The 16592-nt window shown below is 41.6% G+C and overlaps 1 protein-coding gene across 2 annotated transcripts in view; it reads left to right on the top strand.

Moving 5' to 3' along the window:
• SLC22A2 (solute carrier family 22 member 2) overlaps positions 1-16592 on the top strand; it is a 213205-nt gene that overhangs the window by 98866 nt on the left and 97747 nt on the right. Inside the window, exon 1 of one of the 2 annotated variants that reach the window (XM_082250268.1) lies at positions 15496-16010. The exons of the other annotated variant lie outside the window; for it this stretch is intronic. Within the exon in view, the coding sequence (XP_082106394.1) occupies positions 15594-16010 (417 nt within the window). The 5' untranslated portion in view covers positions 15496-15593. Of the gene's footprint in view, positions 1-15495; positions 16011-16592 lie in introns of those variants that run through there. 2 annotated transcript variants of the gene reach the window in all.

Here is a 16592-nt window from a genome sequence, read left to right as displayed (position 1 = left end):
CCATGTGATCAGGTGTGGCCAATCACAGCTAATCACAACAAGACAAACCGAATGAATCAATTTAATTCAGTAAAGTGAAATTCATTGCTATATGCAAACATAATGTGTCAAAAAAAATAAAAAAATACTGATCACTTTCCCAGAGTAGTACATTGTTACTATGGTAACATTATATTGCTCTGGCAAAAGTGTGTTAAAAAAAAGTCAGTGTCCCTGATCACCGCCACACTCATTATAAGATGAAGCTGTACTGCACTGAAGACAGTATGTAAAAAGAAAAAAACATTTTTTTCATTTCTTAATTTTTCAAAAAAAGTATGATAAAAAATGACAACTTCAAGAAACTCACCATGACTCTTAGTACATACCTTGGACTGTCTACATTCCAAAAATTTAGGGGGCCTCAAGAAATTAGATAGGCCATCAGTACATCGGGATTAATCAATTTTCAGATCTATACCATAGTTTGTGGATTGTATAACATTCCTACAGTCTAAATAATATACACAGATTTTGGTTATTTTAAGACAAAACCAGAAAAATTCCCAGCTCAACTCACCAACTAGTTTGTTACCAACCAAATTAACCTGTCTAACAGTATGCGTTAAAAACAGGGATTTTGTTAGCACACATTTGCAAACGTATGTGTAAGCTGCAGGGCCACTTCACAGCACCCTGTATTACCTGCAGTCCTAACTCCTGTAAATCCATGAGAGTCTACATAGTGGAAGCACATGCATTCTAATGGATAGATAGGGGGCAGGTGGGCCTGGAGGTAGCCCAACCTTCCTTAAAGGCACTGGGGCACAATGGATGTCCAGCACAATGGCAGCAATGTTGTTAATGCATACTGTTAGACAGGTTAATTAAAGCAAACTGGTTGGTGAATTGAGCTGGGAATTTTTCTGATTTTGTCTTGCATGCGTTGCCCTTCCATGTGCTCCTTGCTGTGAAGGCTAGTTATAGGTGGGGGCAAGGGCCATTTAGTTTATTGGGTTATTTTACCCAAAGAAATGTAGCAAAATGTATTTCCAAAAAAAAAATTTTTTTTTGTTTTTACAAAATGTTTAATATTTTACATTTATTTAGCAAAAAATAAAAAAAACAGTGGTGATTATTTACCACCAAAAGAAAGCTCTATTTGTGTGAACAAAATGCTAAAAATTTAGAGTACAGTGCTGCTTGACCACGCAATTGTCATTCAAAGTGCGATAGCATTAAAAGCTGAAAATTGGCTTGGGCAGGAAGGGGAAAAGAGTGCCTGGTATTGAAGTGGTAACATCAGCATTGTAACAGCAATACTAACAATATTTACTTGTATAATTGACAATCCAATATAAACCTATGTGAAAAATCTCCTTTCATGTGACTTCTGCCTGTCTGTTGGCCATCTCTTTCCACAACTTTCTGGATTCCCTGCATGCTTTGCGGTTTCAATTTCTAAAGACTACTCATCCCATGGTACCTTGCTGCCTGCAAGCAGTGAATTCTGTACTGACTCGGCCTCATGAAACGCCTCCTCTCAGCTCCTCTATAGTTCAGAAGGCAGGCTCTGTAAAATGTGTGAGACTGCTTACTCGCAGGAGGTAAATGTGTGGGGATCTTCACCAAGTTTATAAACTTCATTGCTTTACTTTATTATTTTTATTATTTTATTATTTAATTCCATAATAATCAACTCTTTTTCCCGCTACCCTTTCAGTTTTGTTTTCTTTAATCGCAATAAAGCATCTGTGCGGTTAACCTCAGAATGTATTTTGTCTGCATCTAGTCCCACATGAACGAATGGAAGTAGTGACTTGTAGATCACAGAAAGCATTTTTTTGAGAGCGTCATCCCGGAGGAGAACTTTCGAATCGTCCTGCTCCAATCTAAACAAGGAGGACCCAAATTGCGCTGCATATGCGTGTCGGAGTTGCAGGAATCGGAAGAAGAACGCATTAGGCAGTGTAAATTTATGTTTCAACCTATCAAACGTAATTAGTGCACTCCCATCACAAATATCTGAAAGGTATCTGATTCCTTTAGCAGCCCAAAGACCGGGGTCTGGTGAGAAATTAAATTCTGGTAGCATGGGATTGAACCAAAGCGGAATTGATGGGGACCTTTTACCCCTCACTATATTGGGTTTAGTAATGACAGCAAGCCATGCCTTAATAACTGCCCTCATAGCGGCTGTAAGGGGCGGGTGAGAGACTCTCAGACCCCTGTAGAGGAGATTACGGAGGGTCTCATAGAATCCTGAATGCGCAGCTTCTAAGCCAGTTATGAGTGTGGGTAAGCATGGCTGCCAAATAGTAGGTATGGAAGTCTGGGCAAGCTAAGCCCCCTTGCATCCAAGGTCTGCATAAAACTTTCCTGCTAAATCTAGCTGGTTGGGATTGCCATAAGGAGGAGCCTATAAGTGAATCTAATTGCTAAAAAAAAAAGGATTTTGGGTGTGCCTAAAGCTGGATACACACTATACAACTTTTGTTGGTAGATTTCCTTTAGATTTACCTTCAACTATGTAGTGAAAGGGCCTGCCTGACTGCATACAAATTGAAAGTGTTTAGGTGTGACCTCATATTATATGGTTTTGGTAAGTCTAAAGGGAAAAAATTACGGAAAATTGTATAGTGTGTATCCAGCTTAAGGCTGTATAATAGAACTGGAAGGATTGTGATTTTAATTAAATTATTTCTCCTGATAAGGGATAAAGGGGATGTGACTAGGCTTTCAATCTCTCTTTACACCACTGAAGAGCTGGGGACAAATTAAGATGTCTAAAATTTATAGTGTTTGGAGAAATATTGATCCCTAAATATTTCTCTAAGAGCCCATTCACACTAGGGCGACTTATGAGGCGACTTGTGTCGCCCCAGGTCGCCCCAGTTCGCTTGACATAAAAGCAATGTTAATGAATGAGTGTCGTCTTAATTGGCACTACTGAAGTCGCTCCGACTTCAGAAAAGGGTCCTGTACTACTTTGAGGCGACCTGTGATCCGACTTGTCCCATATACTTCAATGGGAGTCGCCTCCTTATCTTAATTGACACGACTTGTGATCCGACTTTCCATAAAAATGGTATTGAACAAGAAAAAAAGAGCATTTTTCTTATCATTTTTATTAAAACATGAATATGTCTTCTTTCCACCTTGCCGTTTTTCTTGCAGGCATTTATCGGGCATTTTTTCAGGCATTCATGACTTTTTTTGGATTTAGTGTCTGGGGGGTCTAAAAAGTGTACCTGTGAAGTTTCAGCTCTGTAGCATGTCCAGAACCCCCCATAAAATTATCATTTTTCTTATAATTATTAATACAGCAGTGTGGCAGCTTCTGTACACCTTGCCTTTTTTCTTGCAGGCATTTATCGGCATTTTTTGAGGCAGGCATGACTTTTTTTGGATTTAGTGTCTGGGGGGTCTAAAAAGTGTACCTGTGAAGTTTCAGCTCTGTAACATGTCCAGAACCCCAAAAAATTATCATTTTTCTTATAATTATTAATACAGCAGTGTGGCGGCTTCTGTACACCTTGCCTTTTTTCTTGCAGGCATTTATCGGACATTTTTGGAGGCAGGCATGACTTTTTTTGGATTAGTATCTGGAGGGGTCTAAAAAGTGTACCTGTGAAGTTTCAGCTCTGTAGCATGTCCAGAACCCCCCAAAAAATTATAATTTTTCTTATAATTTTTATTAGAACATTAATACGGCTTCTCTCCACCTGGCATTTTTTCTTGCAGGCATTTATCGGGCATTTTTTGAGGCAGGCATGACTTTTTTTGGATTTAGTGTCTGGGGGGTCTAAAAAGTGTACCTGTGAAGTTTCAGCTCTGTAGCATGTCCAGAACCCCAAAAAATATAATTTTTCTTATAATTATTAATACAGCAATGAGGCGGCTTCTCTACACCTTGCATTTTTTCTTGCAGGCATTTATCGGGCATTTTTGGAGGCAGGCATGACTTTTTTGGATTTAGTGTCTGGGGGGTCTAAAAAGTGTACCTGTGAAGTTTCAGCTCTGTAGCATGCCCAGAACCCCCAAAAATATAATTTTCCTGATAATTATTAATACAGCAGTGTGGCAGCTTCTCTACACCTTGCATTTTTTTATTGTTGGCATTTATCTGGCATTTTTTTGGCATCTCTGGAGGCAGGCATGACTTTTTTGGATTTAGTGTCTGGGGTGTCAAAAAAGTGTCCCTGTGAAGTTTCATCTCTATAGCATGTCCAGAACCAGAAAAAAAAGCATTTTTCTTATAATTATTAATACAGCAGTGTGGGTTCAGTGGGTTCAGTGTGGGTTCTGGACATGCTACAGAGCTGAAACTTTACATGGACACTTTTTTGACCCCCCAGACACTAAATCCAAAAAAAAAGTCATGCCTGCCTCAAAAAATGCCCGATAAATGCCTGCAAGAAACAAAGCCAGGTGGAGAGAAGCCGTATTAATGTTCTAATAAGAATTATAAGAAAAATGATAATTTTTTTGGGCTTCTGGACATGCTACAGAGCTGAAACTTCACAGGTACACTTTTTAGACCCCCCAGACACTAAAGACATGCCTGCCTCCAAAGACGCCCAAAAAATGACCGATAAATGCCAGCAAAAAAAAAAAAAAAGGAAAGGGAAATTAGGTCACAACACATCATATTCTGATTGGCCAAATACAAAGTCCTACAAAGTCGTCTCGCGTCAAGTCGCGCTGAAGTCGCGCTAAAAGTCACGCTAGAAGTCGCCCCTTTTGAGGCGACTTTAGTGGTCGTGGCAGTGTGAACCGGCTCTAAATGTAATTTTAATGTGGAAATTTAAGCGATTGGCATTTACATATTACACTATGGCAGTCTATAAGTTATGTTGAGCTCTGTCCACAGAAACCCTCTGATCATCAAAGCCTACATTAGAGTGGAACAGAGGGAAAGGAAACAGCTGAGGTTTACCCCAAAGGGAAAGTCCTTTGATCATCTCTGGATAGCATTTACACTTGACCACTAGAGTTGGGCCGAACACCCCCTTGTTCGGTACACACTAGAACTCCCCAACATGAAAAAGATCAGACCTGAGCCCGCAAACTCTATTAAAGTCTATGGGACCCGAAAATCATAAGTCCTGATTTTGAAGGCTTATATGTAAGTTATTGGCCATAAAAAGGTTATGGGGGCCCGGGTATTGCCCTGGGGGACATGTATCAATGCAAAACCATTTTTTTTCAAAAAGATTGTTTTTACAGGAGCAGTGATTTTATTGATGCCAAAAGTGAAACAATAAAAATTAAAAATTCCTGTAAATATAGTGCCTGGGGGATTCCTTTAGTCTGCCTGTAAAGTGGCGCATCTGTACTAGGGATGATCGAACGGTTCGGGTCGACCATCGGTTCGACCCGAACATTGACTGTTCGAAATTTGGCCGCATTTCGAACTTTTTGCTGAAAAAGTTCGGAATTCGGCAACCAGAACCGACCAAAATGCAATGGGACAGGAACTGGGCTTTAAAAGGCCGTGATTGGACCAGAACCATCAGTAAAAGCCAATTGAGGGGGTGTAAGATTCTGGTACCTTCGGTACCCTTCCAGCCCATTTCTTCCGCATTGCGTCCCACCTTTTCAGCTAGGTGGAACGCATATACCTGCCTATCCCTTTAAGCTGCATGACGTCATCACTAGGCGCCGCTCTGAGCGGCTATTTCAATCGCCGGCTTTCACTCACAAGGTGTTCGTGCAAACCGCTTGTTATACAGCCTTGTCTGACGCTGCCGAAGCCTCCAGCTATTTCCCCAGTATCTGGATAGACTGGAGTCTCACTACTTGATCCTGTATCTCGCTACTGATCCTGTATCTCGCTACCTGATCTTTATCTCATTACCGGACCCCTCATCTCTCTAAACCAACTAGTGATAAGTACCCCACAGGGGATTCTTTCCTATCAACTTACACTATCTACTCTTGCATACTAAGGACTGTTGCTATCTATGCATTACTATTTCTATCATCTGCACTGTTACATAGATTGCTAGCTCTTGAGTCTACTACCATCTATATCCTTGCACTAAGTTAGCAATTCCTGTACACTTCATCTGCTGTCCCCTACCACCTGTTACTTGTACATGATTGCTCACCTATCTGCATACTATCTATCACCATCTGCTAACACTCCTGAACATTACTATTGAGTGCCTATCATTGCTATCACTACTCACGCCTGTCCTTTCAGCACATCACCTCTATACTATCGTATACAACCTATCACTCCAGGAACATCTTATCTGAGTGTCTGTATATTTGCATGCTGAGGCAGGCTGGGCCACAATGATGAGTCTGGAGAGTTGGATATGGTGATTCAACACATCTCTACACGACTACTGAGTGGAAATTCTGCAGCTGCAAATCCAGTTCACTAAACAAACGCCGGAGCGTTACAGATTGCACGAACCAGGAAAAAAAAAATGGATTCAGCAGAATTAGCCACTCATGTGATACAACTAACACAAAAGGTAGATGCATTAATCCTTTCCCTTGACGAAGTGAAAAATGAAAATCAGACTTTAAGACAGCAGATAGCCCATATTTCACAGCTCACTGCTGCTCAACCTCGTGAGCCCAAAATAAACCCTCCTCTAGTGTTTACAGGTGATCGGAAAAAAATTTGTGAATTTAAAAACGCATGTCAATTGCTTTTTAATTTAAAACCTCGGACTTACACTACAGACCAAATTAAAGTCTGCACCACTATCTCATATTTGTCGGGTGATCCACGGGCTTGGGCAGACTCTCTCTTTGAGAAAAATGACCCTCTTCTTAACTCCTATCCTTTATTCTTAGCAGAACTCGCTAGCTTATATGAAGACCCAAATAGTACTGCTGACAGCCAATTGAGGGCTTTAAAACAAGGAAGGAGACCTGTTGAAGACTTCGTAGCAGAGTTCAAAAGATGGACCCTTGATTCAGGGTGGAATGATGCATCTTAGCGAACCCAGTTCAGACTCGGGTTATCAGAAGCCGTTAAAGACGAGCTCGCCCGAGCGGATTTACCTGGCACTTTGGATGCCTTAATACAACTCAGCATCAATATTGACAGGCGACTGCGAGAAAGAAAGGCTGAGAAAATGGGAGTACCATTATCCAATCCTTCTCGGGTTTCGCCCGTTGACCCTACTCCTATGGAGGTAGGAACCATACGCCCACCATTATCGTCTACTGAACGAGCCAGGAGAAGATCTGAAAATCTCTGCATTTACTGCGCCTCCCCGGATCATTTGATAAGCGTCTGTCCCCTTGTCCGCAAAAAAGAGGGTGAGTGTTCACATGTCTTGCTGGGGGGATTAACGACTTCTTTTTCTAATCCCTATCTTTTTATTCATTTGACCTTACAGTGGGACCACAATAGGATCACCACCAAGGCTATGATCGACACAGGATCTTGTGGGAACTACATAGACACTAATTTTGTTGCTTTAAATAAAATACCTATTATTTCAAAATCTAAACCTGTCTCTGTTAGTTTTATTAACGGTATACTGTTATCTTCTGGTCCAATTACCAATCAGACACAAGCACTCCTTGCTACTGCTAACGAGTCTCATGCTGAGACCACCACTTTTGATGTATTACCTTCACCACATTTTCCTGTTATTTTGGGACTTCCCTGGTTACACATACATCAACCAACCATTGATTGGAAAACACGGACTCTAACCTTCCCCTCTCACTACTGCGAGACCACGTGTAACCTCCAATCATATATAAAAATCCTGTCCATGGTGTCAGATGAAATTTCACCACCACCATGTTATCAGGATCTATCAGAAGTCTTCCTTGAGAAAAATGCTCGAGTATTGCCTCCCCATAGGGACTACGATTGTTCTATTAATCTACTCCCTAATAGTAAACTACCTTTCGGTCATGTTTATCCTCTTTCTCAGGATGAACTTTCTCATCTCAAGGAATACTTGGATGAGAATTTAGCGAAAGGGTTTATTAGACCCTCTACTTCTTCCACAGCTGCAGGACTTTTCTTTGTCCGCAATAAGGATTTAAGTCTCAGGCCTATTATTGACTATAGGCAATTAAATACCATTACGATAAAGGATCGCTATCCTTTACCTCTCATTCCCGAACTCATTGAACAAGTGGGCGGAGCTACCTACTTTTCAAAATTGGACCTAAAAGGGGCATACAACCTCATCCGAATCCGTAATGGGGATGAGTGGAAGACGGCATTTAGAACCAGATACGGATTATTTGAATATCTAGTGATGCCTTTTGGGTTGTGTAATGCTCCCGCAGCATTTCAGCGATTCATAAATGACATCTTCAGAGACTTACTTGATGTTTGTGTTGTGGTATATCTGGATGATATACTCATTTATTCTCAGTCCTTGTCCGAACATGTGAGACATGTAAGACTTGTGCTATCCAGATTACTCGCACACAATTTATACGTAAAATTGAAAAAATGCCTATTTCATAAGGAAGAAGTACTATTCCTAGGATACATCATATCTAAGAACGGTATCAAGATGGATATGAGCAAGATATCGTGTATACTGGATTGGCCTGTACCAACAACTCGTAAGGCATTACAACGATTCCTTGGATTTTCAAACTTCTATAGGAAGTTCATCAAGAACTTCTCTTCTATTGTGAGACCGCTCACAAAACTTACAAGTGTAAAGAAACCATTCAAATGGTCTGAAGAAGCAAATAAAGCTTTCCGCTTGTTAAAATCAAGCTTCACTTCTGCTCCCATACTACGCCATCCAGACCCATCCCTCCAATACATCCTGGAGGTAGATGCGTCAAATATGGCTGTAGGAGCAGTTCTTTCCCAACGACCAACGAATACTTCACCACTCCACCCAGTTGCTTTTTTCTCTAAATCACTAAGTAGCCCAGAGGTGAATTACCCAGTGGGTGAAAAAGAGTTGCTTGCCATAAAACTGGCACTAGAAAATTGGCGACATTTACTTGAAGGTACTCGATTGCCAATACTCATATATACAGATCATAAGAATCTCCAATACCTTCAGACCAACAAGACTCTTTCCCACCGACAGGTACGTTGGTTATTATTCTTCCTAAGATTCAACTTCCTAGTGACCTACATGCCTGCAGACAAAAACAAAAAAGCGGATGCGCTATCACGGCTAACCCAAGATAACTGCGCCGAAATCCCTTCACTTCCTATAATACCCCATGACCGTATTATTGGTGTTGTTCGTTCCTTGAAGGAAGAGATTCTGCACAGTATAGGACTGGATTCACCACCACCACAACTAAGTGCTGATGCAGAAGGCTTCCTCTACTTTAACGACAAACTCTACATACCTCCTGGTATGCGTACCAAGATCTTGGAATTATCACATGACGTACCTATGGCAGGACATATGGGTATGACTAAGACATTCAATTTGCTCACCAGGCAATTTTGGTGGCCTGATATGAAGACGTCTATACAAAAATTTGTTTCCTCATGTGACATCTGTGCAAGGTCCAAAATTGACACTACAAAACCATCTGGTCTACTTTGCAGTCTACCAATACCCAAAGTTCCATGGGAAGTTGTGTCCTTAGACTTTATAGTAGAATTACCACCTTCCAAAGGATTTACTACCATTCTAGTGTCAGTGGACCATCTGACAAAGATGGCACATTTCATTTCTATTCGCAGGCTACCTTCATCTAAGGAAACAGCGGAATTACTAGTGAAACATGTGTTCAAGCTACATGGAATTCCAAAGACTCTTTTATCTGACCGAGGTTCACAATTCATCTCCAAGTTTTGGCAAGCTCTATGTCATATACTACGAATTGAGCGAAAACTTACTTCTCCCTACCACCCTCAGACCAATGGACAAACTGAAAGAGTCAACCAGTGCATTGAACAATATTTACGTTGCTACACCTCATACCTACAGGATGATTGGGTGGACCTCCTCCCTCTGGCAGAATTTGCTTACAATAACGCAACCCACAGTACTACTAAGCAAAGTCCATTCTACCTAAACTATGGGTTCCATCCCACACTTCTTCCACCATGCATCCTGCCATCAAGTAACCCAGTAGCCTCTGACTATCTTACCCAAATAAAAGACTCTCTGGGTTTACTTAACACCACCATCTCACATGCTCATAGCCAACAAAAAAGGTACTACGACCTCCGTAGAAGACCTTCTCCTCAATATGCTATTGGGGATCTCGTTTGGCTATCTACGAAAAACTTAAGGTTAAAGATCCCCAGTAAAAAGCTTGGGCCTTTGTTTCTAGGACCTTTCCCAATTGAGAAGCTCATTGGGAGAGCTGCAGTTCAACTCACCTTACCGGCAAATCTTAAAATACACCCCATCTTTCACATGTCGCTACTGAAACCACATGTTCCCAACCAAGAAATAAGACTTACCATCTCGCCTCCACCTCCAGCACAAGTTGAGGGCGGAGAAGAATTTGAGATTAAGGAGATTTTGGATTCTCGTATCCACAGAGGGAAACTCCAATATCTCATAAGATGGAAAAACTATGGACCCCAAGACGACACCTGGTTGGATACTTCTGACGTTCACGCTCCCAGGCTTATACGAAGGTTCCACTCCAAATACCCGGAGAGACCAGTGCTATAGGCCTTCCGGAGCCGGCCTTAAGGGGGGGGTACTGTAAGATTCTGGTACCTTCGGTACCCTTCCAGCCCATTTCTTCCGCATTGCGTCCCACCTTTTCAGCTAGGTGGAACGCATATACCTGCCTATCCCTTTAAGCCGCATGACGTCATCATTAGGTGCCGCTCTGAGCGGCTATTTCAATCGCCGGCTTTCACTCACAAGGTGTTCGTGCAAACCGCTTGTTATACAGCCTTGTCTGACGCTGCCGAAGCCTCCAGCTATTTCCCCAGTATCTGGATAGACCGGAGTCTCACTACTTGATCCTGTATATCGCTACTGATCCTGTATCTCGCTACCTGATCTTTATCTCATTACCGGACCCCTCATCTCTCTAAACCAACTAGTGATAAGTACCCCACAGGGGATTCTTTCCTATCAACTTACACTATCTACTCTTGCATACTAAGGACTGTTGCTATCTATGCATTACTATTTCTATCATCTGCACTGTTACATAGATTGCTAGCTCTTGAGTCTACTACCATCTATATCCTTGCACTAAGTTAGCAATTCCTGTACACTTCATCTGCTGTCCCCTACCACCTGTTACTTGTACATGATTGCTCACCTATCTGCATACTATCTATCACCATCTGCTAACACTCCTGAACATTACTATTGAGTGCCTATCATTGCTATCACTACTCACGCCTGTCCTTTCAGCACATCACCTCTATACTATCGTATACAACCTATCACTCCAGGAACATCTTATCTGAGTGTCTGTATATTTGCATGCTGAGGCGGGCTGGGCCACAATGATGAGTCTGGAGAGTTGGATATGGTGATTCAACACATCTCTACACGACTACTGAGTGGAAATTCTGCAGCTGCAAATCCAGTTCACTAAACAAACGCCGGAGCGTTACAGGGGGCAGGAGGATGCTAGGAATGTGATTGGAGTGACTAGGGGGTCCAGAGGCCAATCGGCAGTGAATACGCCCCCCAGTATATAAGATAGCCCCACCAAATCTCTAGCATTGTAACACAGGGATGTGGAAGAGAGTGGAAGCAGTTCTGTTACTCCTGCTTCAAAAGGGTCATTCAGCAATTATTAGTGTGAGGAAAGGGATATCTAGTGTAGTTAGGGTACTATTTTCCACTATAGTTAGATTTAATAATCTAGTTTCTGTAGGGAAAGGGTTGTCAGGGGGACCGTAGTGTAGTGTAGGGTTAACTGACTCTGACTGCTATGGCAGGGTGACCAAACCCTTCCATGTCATGGTGACCGCCATAGAAAAAAGATCGTTTCTATTAGAATTGCAGTAGAGCAGGATAGTGGCTTCGCTACTTTCACACCTGGCCGTTTTTGTTGCAGGCGTTTATTGGGCTTTTTTGTGGACGTCTTTGGAGGCAGGCATGACATCTGAACTTCTGTGTAGGGGTATATACACACACACACACATGTATGTATATATACACATACACATATATAGGTGTGAAAGTAGCAGAACCCCATGCCTGCGCTAATGAAATTATTTGCAGGCATAGGACTTCGCTCCTATCACACCTATATGTGTGTATGTGTATAAATACATATAAGTGTGTGTGTGTATATACCCCTATACAGAAGTTCAGATGTTATGCCTGCCTCCAAAGACGCCCAAAAAATGCCCAAAAAACGCCTGCAACAAAAACGCCCAGGTGTGGTAGCATAACTGATCACATGTGCAGCACCATGGCAGTTGCATATCAAAGAGAAGCAGTTTCCTTGGGTGTAAAGGATAGGAGGGTTTAATTCTGCTTTAAGACTGTCAGCAGATCGGCCTCTACAAACTCAGCAGTGCCTAAAAACGCCTGAAAACGGAGAGAAACTGAGCATGTCCAGAACAGGGTGACAGTGTATTACTAGATTATAAACAGTATAGGCACTTCTTTTTAATGTTTTACATAGCAATACCTGCAAAAGGGGCCAGCCAGAAGTGAAATAGCAGGAAATGTTTTCTGACTAAGTTCCACTTTAAGTGTGATCATAGAGGTTTTTTGACATTTTATATGCAGGATTTGTAGATTGACAGCAGCGTAACACATTGATTTATTGACGTTAGGGTGCCCCTTTATAAGATAGGGGGAGCTTGGATTCAAGGAGAGGTCACCTGAGGGGTTTCTGTTGTGCTTTCCCCACTGGGGGTGGGGCTGTGGAGAAACTTGCCAATCATTTTCAGGAACGTAAAGTTTAGAGTTAAATTCGATTGTGAGTGCCACCTTGTTCCTTGCTGTTTACAAGATACAGTGATATCACAGACTGAAATTTTTTGCTTTACCAATATTTGGAGGAGTGGCTAACATTTTTATAAATCTTTTTCTTTATGCTGAAAGTAAAGAACTACTTTGCAACAAAAAGCCTCTGCCATTGCCTTGGGGAGTTGTGTGCTTTACTCCAGGCATGAAGAGGTAATGTGTCCAGTGAATAGGAGGATGTGGAGAAGAGGTCTAGGACTGACATCGGTGCATGTGAACAGTATGTGGATTTGGGCTGAACATCAGCGTGATGCCCTGCAACCCTTTATGTACGTGCAGAGCCCAGCTGCGCATGTTGGCGGCGTGGAAATAAGCTGGGGTCCCCTTTACAAAGTAGTCTTTGTCAGAGTATAAATGTAAATTATAAGCTGTGACACCGCAGCCAGTGAGTGCAGAGAATTCAGGTTTAGTAATCCATAAACAAACAAAACTTAAGGCCTCTTGATCCCCTTAGGGAAAGAGAGCCATGATGACTGATGGGGGCATGGCTAGAAGGTGGGAGTTATCAACAAGATAGTGGGGTCACGGGGTGATGGGTGGGCCTGAGCTTAAGAAAAGTCTGCCATCAGAGAATTCTGAGCCTTTTGAAGAATGCATGGCTAACTTTAGCAGAGCTTTTTTGACCTTGCCAGCATTTAAAGTTGCAGTAATGGGTTATGCCCTTAATTGGAAAGTAAGGACAGGCCCTCTTTGGAATTGTCTGGTTAATGTTAAAACGGGCTCACAGTACAACTGTGACTGGCACTGGTTTAAAGTGTTCTGTTGGAAATTAAATAAAGATGTGGCCTTGCCCCTTTTCCAACTCAATGGTTGTAAGTGTGGTTTCTTATACGGGGCAAGTGGTGGTTTTATTATGTTAATAGTTTGGTTTGCCTAAGCCTATGCATCTCAGCAGTCAAAGATATTTTCATTTTATATTATTACAGTACATAATTGTTAGTGCTCCTTTGCACAATCACTCTATAAACCTAATACATACTATTATTCAGAATTACATTTTTAAAAAATCTCATCACTTGTTAGCTTAAAAAGACACCGGATTTTTTCAGCCATATAGGAATACAGAGTTAATATCACAGTGCTGGTCATGATCAGTGATGAGCTCAGGTATGTTCTGACTAGGATCCAAACCCACATGTACAAGCCTGCCATGAAGCTGTCACTTGCCAAGCCCACATTAGTTAGGATGTCCGGAAGTTCTGAAGGTAATACACCTATTCACAGATAGGGGAAACAAAGGAGGTCTGAAACTAGCAAGAGCATAATCGCAATGCATGTTCCTGTGCATGTGACATCAGATAACCTCCTTATTGGTGCCCCCTTTCTGGCCTTGGGTCCCCATAGCAGCAGCGTGGGCTGCTATGTCTATACCAGGGACTAAAATCTGCAATTACATTATTTAAAATCTATTTTTACTAGTTTTAATTTAGGAACATTTGTTTTTTTTCAATGAAGACCTCACTGCAGCTCTTCAATGTCTATAAATCCCAGACCTATATTCAAGTGTCTTAGTTTAGTGGCTTATAACATGTAATATAGTGTAATTTGGTTAAAGTGGTAGTAAAGGGTTAAAGTGATTTTAAAGACAGAAGGTTTTTTTGCATTATGCATTAAGATAAAATGCCTTCTGCATGCAGCAGCTCTCCTCAGTCCTCCTAATACTTACCTGAGCCCCCTCTCTATCCAGCCATGTCTGCAAGTGCCTTGACGATCCGTGACTCTCCGTCCTGATTGGCTGAGACACAGCAGTGGTGCCATTGGCTCCTGCTGCTGTCAATCAAAGGCAATAGGCCAATCAGGAGAGTGAGAGGGAGGGGCCGAACTGCAGCTCCGTGTCTGAATGGATACACGAAGCTGCAGCTCGGCTCGGGTGCCGCCATAGCAAGCTGCTTGCTGTGGTGTCACTAGACAAGAGGGACGGGCCAGGTGAACCAGCCAGGGACTTGAGAAGGGGAGGCTCTGGGCTGCTCTGTGCAAAACAACTTTACAGAGCAGGTAAGTATATTATGTTTGTTATTTTAATAGAAAAAAAATAACGAGAATTTACAATCACTTTAATGTTTTTTACCTTGATGCAAACCTTCTGTGCCCCACAGGAACCGCCCAGCCTCCCCCTACATACTTCTCTGAGCCCAAATTTGATCCAGCGCTGTGCCTAAGAGTAGCGGCTATCTGAGCTCTATCCCCTCCCATTAACTCCTGATGCTTTCAATTAAATCCTGTGATAAGGTAGTGGGTAGTGGTGCCCAGCCACTCTGTGTGTGTCTTTAGATGCAGGCAGTGCAGCTTGGGATTGAGCCTTCACGAGTGCCCCCATAGGAAAGGCTTCCTATGAAGGCACTTGCAGAAGAGGTGGAGCCAGATGCACCAGTGGGGGACACTAGAAGAGGAGGATCAGAGCTGCTCTGTGCAAAACCATTGCATAGAGCTGGTAAGTATGACATGATTATTAGTTAAAACAAAAAGAAAAAAGTTTAAAATCACTTTAAGCATCTTTGATTGAGTTCAGCTGGTTTAGCTTGAAATTCAAAGTACACTGTGCTAGAGGTTGAAATACCTGTTGCGCACAAAAATCATGCAGTCTGCTGTGAGCATTCCCGGAGTTGATTGAAAATTATTTAGAGGACTTTGGACAATTTGTTTTAAAATAAGCTATTTTTATCTATACACTGGACACATTAACAATCTACATCTAACAGACATCCCAAGACAAGATTGGAAAACATGACATCTTTTGACGATGTTTTGGTGGAAATCGGACAGTTTGGATTGTTTCAGAAGCAGTTGTTTTTTCTCATGTGTTTCATCTCTGTTGTGTTCAGCCCAATAGATGTGGGCATTGTATTCCTGGGATTTGTACCTGATTTCAGATGTAGTAATCCTGCAGCTCAGGAATTAAGTAGAAAATGTGGTTGGAACGCTGAAGAGGAAATGAATTATACTGTTATCCTTCCAGATGACTCTGTGGATCCTCTATACTTTAGCCAGTGTTTTCAGTATGACACGAACTGGAATTGGACATCTCTTGCTTGCACAGACCCAATAAGGAATCTAACCTCATATAATAATAATAACATGACTGTTACCAGCTGTACTAATGGTTGGGTGTATGATACTACAGGATCATCAATAGTAACAGAGGTGAGAGGTTTTGCTTCAATTGTAACTTCTATGAAATACATTTTTAAATAGCCATATACATGGCTATTTATACAATTTATACAATATAAATAGCAATGCCATGCTCTGAATTCTGTTCTAGAGGGACTATAGACAGCACTGCTGCAGTCAAGTGTTTCAAAGAGCTGAACGTACCTGGGTTTGTCTCAAGGCAGGTTTGCAGAACACGAGTAGAAGTTCCAGTACCAAATCTAAACCCTACTGAAGTCAATGGGAGCCAAATGTTTAACAGTAATGCCTGTTTTCTAGGCTAAAAAGGGATTGTCAAGCAAGTGGCATAGAGGGCTGGAAACTGTCTGGGAAAACATATACTAAAGCAAAAAAAATAAAATAATAATAATAATTTTACTGGAGAGCAGCAATTTTAATAATATTTTAAGGGCAACATTGAAAATGCAGAATTCCCTTAATTATTATTAACTTGCTTGTAAAGTGGCACACCTATATGATAGAATCTACTACAGAAAAACTGGCATTTACAAAGAAAAAATACACTGCTTAAATTGCTGGTAATTGACATATTTGGCCAGTTTACTACTGTTT

The sequence above is a fragment of the Pelophylax lessonae genome (genome assembly GCF_965119305.1).
Source record: "Pelophylax lessonae genome assembly, chromosome: 3".
Taxonomy (NCBI): Eukaryota; Metazoa; Chordata; class Amphibia; order Anura; family Ranidae; genus Pelophylax; species Pelophylax lessonae.
This window is presented reverse-complemented; position numbering and strand designations above follow the sequence as displayed.